General features: G+C 42.4%; 3 protein-coding genes and 1 long non-coding RNA gene across 5 annotated transcripts; 2 read left to right on the forward strand and 2 right to left on the reverse strand.

Annotated features, from left to right (window-relative positions):
• Positions 1-1,779: 1,779 nt before the first annotated feature.
• On the forward strand, positions 1,780-4,737 carry LOC134082801 (zinc finger CCCH domain-containing protein 13-like). The gene is made up of 6 exons (XM_062538793.1): positions 1,780-1,870; positions 2,417-2,826; positions 2,987-3,080; positions 3,535-3,627; positions 3,934-4,026; positions 4,282-4,737. The coding sequence occupies exons 1-6, from the start codon at positions 1,782-1,784 to the stop codon at positions 4,355-4,357; spliced, it is 855 nt and encodes a 284-aa protein (XP_062394777.1). The 5' UTR covers positions 1,780-1,781; the 3' UTR covers positions 4,358-4,737.
• A 656-nt stretch (positions 4,738-5,393) lies between these two features.
• Positions 5,394-9,014, forward strand: LOC134082795 (uncharacterized). Of its 2 annotated transcripts, XM_062538783.1 has the most exons (5): positions 5,394-5,915; positions 6,050-6,340; positions 6,516-6,914; positions 7,021-7,117; positions 7,343-9,014. In XM_062538783.1, exons 1-5 carry the CDS (start codon positions 5,528-5,530, stop codon positions 7,482-7,484), a joined length of 1,317 nt encoding a protein of 438 aa, XP_062394767.1. In that variant the 5' UTR covers positions 5,394-5,527; the 3' UTR covers positions 7,485-9,014. The 2 variants fall into 2 exon arrangements, with proteins under 2 accessions (XP_062394767.1, XP_062394769.1); XM_062538785.1 differs by lacking the exon at positions 6,050-6,340.
• LOC134082811 (uncharacterized) lies at positions 8,223-9,189 on the reverse strand. The gene is made up of 3 exons (XR_009939661.1): positions 8,737-9,189; positions 8,461-8,625; positions 8,223-8,359 (listed from the first exon to the last, which is right to left on the reverse strand). It is a non-coding gene; the product is annotated as an uncharacterized LOC134082811 (long non-coding RNA).
• A 104-nt stretch (positions 9,190-9,293) lies between these two features.
• On the reverse strand, positions 9,294-10,723 carry LOC134082805 (serine/threonine-protein kinase pim-2-like). The gene is made up of 5 exons (XM_062538798.1): positions 10,655-10,723; positions 10,432-10,526; positions 10,201-10,251; positions 9,649-10,030; positions 9,294-9,540 (listed from the first exon to the last, which is right to left on the reverse strand). Exons 2-5 carry the CDS (start codon positions 10,447-10,449, stop codon positions 9,356-9,358), a joined length of 636 nt encoding a protein of 211 aa, XP_062394782.1. The 5' UTR covers positions 10,450-10,526; positions 10,655-10,723; the 3' UTR covers positions 9,294-9,355.
• Positions 10,724-10,951: the final 228 nt, after the last annotated feature.

Below are 10,951 nucleotides of genomic sequence, written 5' to 3' on the forward strand. Positions count from 1 at the left end.
GTCATGATGTGAGGTGTGACATGACAGTGAGGGTAGGCAGACTGCAGCCCATACTTTATTTGTATGATTGCCGGTGAAAGAGGTAGAGAAACAGTAGAAATACTAAACATTCAACAGTTATCTTTTAATCAATGAGTAGGCTAGTATTCGCTGCATGGCTGGTTGGCATTCCAGCTTGAGAAGTGTGGTGGCATGATCTGACTTGACATGACAGTGACCTGATCAGAGATGACAGGGGCCTAGAGTGAATCAGGCTTCAGGCTCTGAAACTGGGGCAGTTGAACCCAAAATGGCGGTGTCACAGAATAGCCTAAATTTTTTTTTGTGTTGTGTATTGCGATAATGTATGGCTGTTCCTTTATTTGTAATTTCCAAAATAATGGCGACACCTGTCTTACATTGGCATCTAGGTTGCTATCTTGAATAATATGATTGTGTAGCCATTTCCAAATGTATGTCATTTTCATTATAGTCATATTGAGCCAGAGGGGTTGGTCAGTAGGCTACTATTAACTATCTGTATGATTATAGCCAGAATACTATAAGATGAACCTAGAACTGAATCTTTCATTCTTGAGGGAATGTTTTACTCGAAAAGTTATCTACCCATATTTGTGGAATGCCCACACACACACACACACACAGATGACAGGGGCCTAGAGTGAATCAGGCTTCAGGCTCTGAAACTGGGGCAGTTGAACCCAAAATGGCGGTGTCACAGAATAGCCTACATTTTTTTGTGTTGTGTATTGCGATAATGTATGGCTGTTCCTTTATTTGTAATTTCCAAAATAATGGCGACACCTGTCTTACATTGGCATCTAGGTTGCTATCTTGAATAATATGATTGTGTAGCCATTTCCAAATGTATGTCATTTTCATTATAGTCATATTGAGCCAGAGGGGTTGGTCAGTACTATTAACTATCTGTATGATTATATCCAGAATACTATAAGATGAACCTAGAACTGAATCTTTCATTCTTGAGGGAATGTTTTACTCGAAAAGTTATCTACCCATATTTGTGGAATGCCCACACACACACACACACACACACACACACACACACACACACACACACACACACACACACACACAGATTTATACAACCAGATTGACAGTGGTGTTCATCCAATTGACACATTCTGCCCTTTTTTATAACTTAAGCACAGTGGGAATGCTTGACTTGTCTTCATTAATCTGGTTGAAGTCAGCTTGGTCTGTGTCACATAGGTTCTGTTTTATCCACAGTCTCCAAAGTCTACCTTCCAGACAGAACACAGCAAGCAAGCATCAGGGAGACCCAGCAATTTATAACTGTGGGTATCAAACCAACCTGGACTGCTTGGCCTTTTCACATTAACCTTTGACATGGACACTGGCATCAGGGCTCATGTGGACCTCCCGGTGGTGAAGAAGGAGACTCACAACAGCAACCCACCACATAAAAAGCACCAGTTGAACGAGAAGATGCTCTGTAGTGCACAAGACAGCAGTTCCCTGTGGAATGTATCAGAGGAAGTGTCTTGTGAGCATCAGTGCCCCACCCAACATGGAGACAGCATCTCCGGGTCAGAGGATGCCAAGAACCACTTCATTCAGAAAGATGGGAGACTGTACTCACTGTCCAGTCTTAAAAGCAAGTTTATACCCACTTTTAGTTATTGACCAACTAATGTTATGGTTATGGGATTTGGCAGATGTTGTTGTTTGTTTGCTCATGTCATTTCGAGTTAAGTTGTAAAATTTAATGGGTAGCTGTTTTGGTTCCAGAACGGCTGATGGACAGAGAGAGGCAGCGGCGCCATAGAGAGAGAGTCCGTGCTGACCCTGAGAAACAGCAGGCCTACCGGGAGAGGGAAAGACAAAGGTACAACACAGGATAACTTTCCCTGCTGGTGACAGCATTGTATTATGTACATTCATTGATGCATGCTGTATAGTGCTGCCGCGATTAATCGACATAATCAAACTAATCGATTATGAAAATGAGTCGACGCCAATTTTTTTAGTCGACTAATCGTTCTGCTTTTGACCCCCTATTTATTTTTGGTCTTCCGTCTCTAACGGCTGTAATGTTATTAACGCTACAAAAGTAGGCTGATATTGATATGAGCATATCTAAATCTATGGCTATATGTCATGTGTTGGCCATTCAGTTGAGTTAAGGATAAAATGGACACAACAAAATAACGAAAACTTGATTAAAAAAAAAAAAAATAGTCGTTTAGATTAGTCGACTAATCGAAAAATTAGTCGAAAGATTAATCGTTAGAAAATTAGTCGTTAGTGGCAGCACTAATGCTGTATCTCTATGCGATATTCAGAGCATTTATTAGACAGCAGGTTAGGGGTGTTGCATAATTCCACACACTTTGTCATTGATTGTGCATATTCGTCTAATATGTCCTTTCAGGTACCAACGCAGGAAAAATATGGTAATTTCTTTACCAGAGCAAATGACAACAGAATCCCAGAGCCATGGCTTGAGTAACACAGAATATCAAACTGGGCCATCTGCCGAGGATCACTCTCATCCAAACAACTACTCCTTCCAAGCCATGTCACAGAATTCAGACACAGAAACAGGCAACATGGGGCACATGGATGACATGGTGATGAAAAAGCCAACTCCTGATATTGTTGACACCAGGCAGCAGATAAAAGAGATGAATCCAGTCAGCTATCTGTTGCGTGTTACGGAAAAAGAGACTCCGGAACACTTATTCTCTACCCAACACAGAGCTGGTTTCTTTGGGTCACAGGATGTCAACTATTATTTTGTACAACAAAATGGGGACCTGTGCTCACATTCAAGGTCTAAAAGTATGTCCTTGTACTGCTTGTATTCTTTTTTTTTTTTTGCTGAAATGCATCACATTTTGTGTCATTGCACTGAGAAAAATAATATGTCTGATGGTATTTATTTTGTACTGTTCTATTATGATTTAATTTATGTAACTATCTCTGAACGTATCTGTTTCAGAAAGATTGATGGACCGAGAGAGACAGCGGCGCTACAGAGAACGAATCCGCTCCAACCCTGTGAAGCAGTCTGATGATGTAAAGGAAAGACGAAGGTAGAAAGCAGTGGAATAGACTGCAGTAGAACAAGTAACCCTTAAATAAAGTTAAAGTTGATTGGTATTTAGTAGATACTTTTATCCAAAGTGACACAATCTCACAATGGTGGGTTTGAGAATAGAACCTGTACAGGTGTTACCGCTGCTTCCTCGTGCCACAATATGATACGTGTTCACACATCAGAATGAACAAACAGACACACACATAAACACTTATGCACACTCATGTACATAGACACACGTACATTATTAGTTGTGTTACAAAGCTCAGCCATTTCTACTGTGCATTCAGGGGCATGTTTTGTTATGTTATTGTTGAGTGTTGAACTTGAGTGCAAAGATTAACCGGAGTCAAATTCCTTGTTTGTTACGCAAACCTGGCCAATAAAGCTGATTTGATTCTGATGTAGTACATAATGAACTTAAAGCCATTCCCTATAACCATGTCCAGGTTCATGGACAGAGAGAGGCAGCGGCGACGGAGGGAGAGGATGCGTGCTGAGCCTGACCAGCAGCAGGCCTACGCAGAGAGGGAAAGACAAAGGTACAGTGCCGTGGAGGGAATGCATTGTGATAGCGTGTTGCTGCAATGGAACATCAAGGGTTCCTTTCGATGTGCTAGTAGCTTCCTTGTGCTGAGATGGTTTGTGTGGTGCCAAAGTGTGCTGGTCATTTGTATTTATTTGAAATGGTTACTGAAGTTACTGAGGAACAATGACTTCTGGTGAACGAGGGAATTGTTTGGGAATCCTACTGGTTTGCCCGTACCTGCAGTTACAGAACAAAGTGCTTTGCTTGTCAGTGTTTTCACTCAGTTGAATACACAAAGTGAATTGTTGACTTTGTACAGGTTGTTAGATAGAGAAAGGCAGCGACGCTGCAGGCAGAGGCTTCAGGCGGACCCTGTGAGGTGGCAAGCGTACCTGGAGAAGGAGCGGCACAGGTATGCCCTACCAGCATACAGTACACCATCAACAGTACATGGTGATGCCTTGACATGACGTGCACACAACATCAACGCAGCCATATTGTTTCTGTCATTTACATAAACAGCAGCTTTTACTGTTTTATTGTGTTCAACATCTTTAAACTACCAACTAAAATGATTAAACTTCAAAATGGCAATTATGATTATTATGAGAAAAATGATTATTATTTTGTCTTTACATTGAGGCTGATTCAGTAATGTTCTTTACAGGTCCAGGGAGGCGGCCAGGAGAAGCCGGGCTAAGAAGTCTCTGGCCAAGGCTCTGACAGGCTGGATATCTGTTTAGGGGCAAGGATGGCCTTTAAGACAATAGGGGAACGTAGTAGTAGACGTTCTCTTCAAAGTGGTCACTCATGGTGGGGGGTTGTTGTGAAGGGAGGCACTTCACCAGGCGGGGCAGGTCAACTGGCCCATGACACCAGAACAGAGTTTGTTGGTGGGACAGTGATCGCACATAAGGACTTCAACACAGAGTTTTTTTTTTAAATTTAATTTTCTTGTCATTGCTCTGGTATGGGCTGTGGTCTAGAAACATTCTTCAGAGGTGCTGAGGTGAATTTGTATTTGAATCTGTATTTAGGTGTCATTGGAATTTGACAGTGATGTGCATGTTTTTATCATGAAAAAGGTGACAGCTGATAATTCAAATAAATGTATAATTTGATGAGACAATTGTTTTTTATATGGATCTGTCTTAGAATTAAAAAAAAAATCAATAGGAAGACTCAACTGAAATGACATTTCAGAATAAAGTTCCCTTAGAAGAAATATGGTGAGATAACAAAAAATAGATTGAGGAGAAAAATGGTTGATAATGGATATCAGGCTTCAGCAACCAAATTTATCCTCAGGATTCCAAACTGTAGCCTCGTCACAATTCTTGAGGAAACACTGACATAGGCCTACAAGACGTAAAGAAAAACATAACACATTGCTGGTCACTATCTAGGGCTCTGAAAATAACCAGAGATAGGCCTAACACATCTTTTAAGATTGAACATTAGTCTGGGGAGTCTGCACTTTATGTCTAGACCTACTGCAGAGGCGTGATCAATGGGCATGGTTGGAATTTAGATAGTCCTTCAACCAATCAGACCAAGGATCCGGATGTGCCTTTTGCTTGTGATTGGACCCAGCAAACGTGGACAGGGAGCAGGAGAGATAAATGTACAGATTTTCAGCCTGAGCTTTTATTTATTTATGTATTTATTTGTGCTGCAGAGCGACATCCAAAGCTTTCCACCACAGTCGGTGTGTGCCAATAGGTGGCGATAACGTACCACATGACGTTCCAATCTCTCACACTCGATGAAGAAGAAATTGTTTTCATGGAGGAACTTGACAACTGACTGTCATAATAGTTAGCATGCATGTAGAGCTTTAATGACTATGTAATAACCATAAGATACTACTTGGACGAAATAGAAAATAGAAGTGTTATAGGGAAGATATCAAAATGAATTCAGATTATCAAATTTGTCTAATACGAAGTGAAGAGGAAGCCCGTGCCATTGAGACAGCACTAAGAACAGCTGTTCTTAGCGTGGTAGAAGTGATAAATGACATTAGCAGAAGCCGATTTCAGGACTGTCAAAGAAAAGTTACGGAAAAGGAAAAAGAGAATGCACAACTCAAAGTGGAGCTCTATAAAGCAGAAGAAGAACTCGCGTTTCTACGCCAGCTTGTGGGGTCTCAGCAAAAACAACAAAGTGAAGAAGGAAGTGTGAGATGCAATGCAAGTATTGACGCACATGTGCCAGACAGTAGATGGAGTGTGGAAATTGAAGATGGAGTCGTGAATGAAGCCTCGTCAACACCCCAAAGCAGTGAAGAACAGTCCAAAAGTAAGTGTCCACCCAGAGCCAGCAATCTTGCCATGCATCCATGCACCTTACTTTGCCTAGCCTCACTGTTGAGTTAGAATACATGCCACTTTTCTATCTATTTATCTATCTATCTATCAACTTTACACTTGCAGATAGTAGAGAGCCATTAAGTGCAGCTGAAAAGCAAAGGCGCTATCGAGCCCGTCGAGATGCAAATCCCGAGAGAAGGGCAAATTACCTCGAATGGGAGAGGAGGAAATGGAAGAGAGACAGGGAGCTGGGGAAGAAGAAACTCGTGCATGAGTGCAGCGTGAGCGAGCAGAGGACAATTAGAGGGAGATGGAAATTAGCCAAAGCAAAGAGCAGGGCAAAAGATGCGACTGGCATCCTCTCACCACTGTCAGTGAGCCCAGAATATCATCAGCTACATCCACACGAAGCAGGTCCATCTCCTTTCTTGCAATTATGCCTGTTTCAAAGTCACAGTTTGAGATTGCAATATAGCAACACACAAAAAAAAAAATTCACTGACCAGTTATTTGTTTTTATGGCTTGTATTTTGCTTTCCTCAGACTAATTTCTCCCTAAATGTTCTCTGTTCTCTCACCTCTGTGATAGATGATAGTATTGACAACCAGTTTGAATTTCGGACTGGGGAGGCAACTGCACTACCGCAAGACTCTGCTGCAGGTGCTTCGGAACGTCATGGACACAATGGACCAGTGTTCACGCCATCAGGGTTCTCAGAAAACCACACAGACATGATGAATTCCCTTGTGGTCAAAGAGGAGCCTCCTAATACAGACACGGTTTACATCAAGTTTGAGGTGAAGGAGGAGAACGCGTGCACGGACCAAGAGGGCAGTTCTCCCTCATGTGTTCTGGAGAGAGAGACCCAAGAAAAATCCCGCTTCACTCATTTCAGAGACGGTGCGCTTGGAACCAGAAGTAGACTTAGTTACCGCGGTGCTCGACTGACAGAAGACAGAAGACTGTCCTCAGTCTCAAGGGTTAAAAGTATGTCTAAAGTATGTTAAAAGTATTTTTTACAGGTTCAAGGGGAGTGATTATATTTGGTATGTTTGATGTGTTTGTGTGTCGGCTTGTCTGTCCTTTACTATAGAGAGGATTGATGACCGTGAGAGGCAACGGCGTTATAGGGAGAGGATCCATTCTGACCCAGAGAAGCTCCAAGCCTACTTGGAGAAAGACAGACGCAGGTACAGAGCAGGCCGTTTTTGTGACTGCTCAGTTTTTGTGACTCTGACCTATGGTAGTCTTAGTGTTGGGCAATGTGGGCCAATAGAGGAGGCAATAAAATGTTGCTTGCATTTTTTGTATATCAAAGCCTTCACTTACCTTATGCCTTACTGTGCTTTAGTCAACTTAACTAAGGAAGTTGTTATCCACCGTTGACTGTAAATGATGTGTTTGTGTTTTTTCAGATACCTGAAGAAGAGGAAGTCGATCTGTGAGCTTCCCGAACAGATCCAGAGGCAGAAGAGAGCCATGTGGAGAGAGGCCGCCCGGAGATGCAGGGCCAGGAAAAGAAACACCCCCCTCGCCCAGTGGACAGAGCCTCTCTGACCGGTGTGGACACTGGCAGTCAGACAGGGGGTGACACATTACATAAAAACTAAATACTCAAAGACTCTCTGGGTTATTAGGTGCATTGAGCCATGACTGCACAGCACTCTCTAGATAGTATTGAATACACAGTTAACAACATTTCCTCTATTTCTCAATTGAAAGTCCCTAGATCTTGTTGATGACATGTTGATTGCTTGTTTGTGGTGCTACTTTTTTAATTGTTCAAATTGCGCTACTGTAGGGCTAATTATTTCAGTGAATTATTGACTGGTGTCGAGCAGTTGTGTTTCCTAGGTACACAGTGAACTGTATGAATATAGCAGTCTACTCACTTGTGAGTTATGTGAAGGCAGGGTACAAACAAGAAGAGTTCTTCAGTTTGTGACAGTTGAAAGCCCACTAATCTTGTTTGTTGTAAAATATGTTTGTACTATAATGTGAATGTTTGATTTCATGGTTCCAATAATACAATTCTTTAGAGAGGGCTGTCAGTAGAACAGTTTGTTTAAATGATTGTGCACTGAAAAGGTAAAGACCATTTATTTACCATTGTAGGGTGGATGGATCTACTGTATAGACATTTTCTCTCCTTTCATTATGCCATGTTGCATGGATGTAATTTTTTAAGATGCCAAACAGTTGTGTCTGATGCATTAAGGTTGCCTTTTTAACACATATCCCCACTATGTACACAATGAATGATCTGCCTAATGGACAAACTGAAAAGGAAACACATTCAGTTGTATGCTAATTTTTTAATGACATTTCATCATTTTATGAAAATGATTCAATTGTTAACATGAGATGGCTGGGTACAGTGGAGATGGAGGCTGGAAACAGTAGACTCAGATGAACGCCTTTCGGGAACAGCCCTGGTTCAAAACAATAATTAACATTTAATGGATGTCCTACCTCAGTCTTAAGTATTTTGCAAAGCTGTTCAGTGTACAAGCAAATTACAGTAACTTCTTACCTTTTACTGAAATGAAAAGTGCTTCCCACAACAGGCCCTGTCCGTGGTACTTGTAGGACTCAGGCATACTGGCTGGGTGTGCAGCCAACAGTCAGGCTGAGAAAGTAACATTCAACCAGCCCTGCTGAACCTGGTCATCAATGGGGGGTGTTCTCTGGAGCAGGCCTTTGAGAAGAAAACAATTTGTAATTCTTATGCTTGTGTCTGACCTTTCATGCCAATTTGTGAGTACACTTATACAAGTGTTCTTTTGTATAAATTGCCATCGGAACCCACCAGATATGAGATGGTAGACGCTGCCTGCTCCGTCTACAGGGGGACTGCTTCATGGTGGATTATGAACCCAGCAGGGTTAGGAGAGCTCAGTGAGACACCTCACAATCTCAATCGACCAACCCTTCTGAGACTAGATGCCCCTGCACACTTGCGGACCTAATAGACCCCAATGTCAGTTCCTGTGGAGATGATATTCATCAGTCAATCATATTGTGGAAAAAGATATTAGATTACACGTTTATATACACAGCTGGTCAAAATAAAATAACAAAGGTTTTCATCGGTGTTGCGTATAACATTGATATTCACTGTCGATCAGTCTTACAGTTTCCTCCTCTCTCTCCATGCTGTAACCTAACCCTACTCTGTGGAGAACCACTTGTGCTGGAGGATTTCCTCCAGGACTGGCCGTTTGGTTGGGTCTTTCCTCAAACACAGGTGAATGAGATTACGGCATTCTGCACAGTTCAGGATTGGACAGGAGAGCAAAACAAAGTCTTGTTAACTCTGTGTGTCAGTATTATTTAACTAGGCTTCTTTTTGCATATCCTCTTTGGGGGAAGGTTGTCTAAGGATAAAAAATTACTATGAACTGTAGAGAGCTTAAAAGCTCTTGCATTCACTCACCACTGGATAGTCCCCTGCTGAACTGCAGGGCTCCAAAGACTATCCCGCCCTCGCCCACAAATGGCAGCTTGCCACAGAGGAGGTTATAGAGCAGCACACCCAAGGACCAAACGGTTGCTGGCTGGCCCTGGTAGCTTTTCTGTAACCACCACTCAGGTGGGATATATCCTTTTGTGCCTGCCATAGAAAATAGTGAGGTCAGAGCCTTGGATACAAACATGTCGAAAAGTCAATCTGATCGGACACAAATTTCCTTCACAAGTGAAAGTGTAATGTGCACCATACCAGAAAATGTGTTATAGGGGCTCTCTGTCAAGAGGTCTCCACAGCCAAAGTCAATCAGTTTGACAGTCACGTCGTCAGTTTTCACCAAGAGGTTCTCTGGCTTGATGTCACGATGCAGAACACCACGGTCACGGCAGTGTTTCGCAGCAAGCACCACCTGACGCATGATGTGCTTCGCTTGGTTCTCACTGAGGCGACACTGAGGGAGTCTCTGGCAGTAGTTAAATAGATCAATGCAGGGCACGGGGCGCTCCAAGACAAAAATGAAGTAGGTGGGTCCCTCAAACCACTCCAGGAGGTTGACGATGTTGGGGCACTCAGGGGGCTGGGACACGATGGTCATGAGAGCCACCTCCAGAGGGAGGCTCACGCCGCTGTCAGGCTGAGAGGGAGGAGTTGAGGGACATAAGAATTACAACTGGAGTTGGAACTGGAATGATCACACTGATGACATGCCTGAAGTATTTCATAGATTAGGAGTATGCCATTTCAGATGCATATGGATGATAGGTTTAACTAAATGTAACAGTTTCCATTAAAGTAAATACCTACCATGGTAATATATTCAGCTGCATAGGCCCTGGCGACGACCTTAATGGCAACCTACATGAAGTAAGATAAATATTTCATTGACTTTTGACTGAGAAAAGAAAACTGATATAAGAGCAGGAATATGTTTAGTAAGACCATGAAGTGAATATCTTTATTTGATATTTAACATATACACATATCTACACAACAATAGTAAAAATAATACTAATACCAAGAAGTTAAAAGACTCACTTGTAATCCATCAGACATTCTGGTTCCTGCATAAACACGTCCAAAACCTCCTTTACCGAGCAGTTCTCCAACTGCGTAGCGTGATTCAAAGATCACTGCAATTAAATCAACAGCTGTAAGTCAGTTTGTAATATCAAGTGATAAGGTATTTCTACCATGTAATTATTCCAGGAAGTGATGAATAAAAGGTCTATCAATATATTTTTGTCTTAAATTTGTAAACCTTGAAGGAGGGATGGGTCGAAGGGTTCTCTTGGTGTCTTGTCCGTGGCAGGCTCAGAACGTCTCTTTTTCAGCGCAGATGGGTTTGCTGTGCTGGCGTTCTCATTAGATGCCCCCTTGACTAAGGAACCCATCTTCCTCTTTTGTGTGGCTTTAGGTGTTTTGCTGGCCTCTGCCTTGTCCGAACCGCTGACCTGGCATATTTGCAGTGGTGCTGTCCCTGATGTGGAGTTCCGGTCAGTGGAAGATGGCCCCTCCCAGAAATCACAAACACCTCCTGCTCTTGGACACTTGGACA

Source organism: Sardina pilchardus, chromosome 6 (assembly GCF_963854185.1).
Source record: "Sardina pilchardus chromosome 6, fSarPil1.1, whole genome shotgun sequence".
Taxonomy (NCBI): domain Eukaryota; kingdom Metazoa; phylum Chordata; class Actinopteri; order Clupeiformes; family Clupeidae; genus Sardina; species Sardina pilchardus.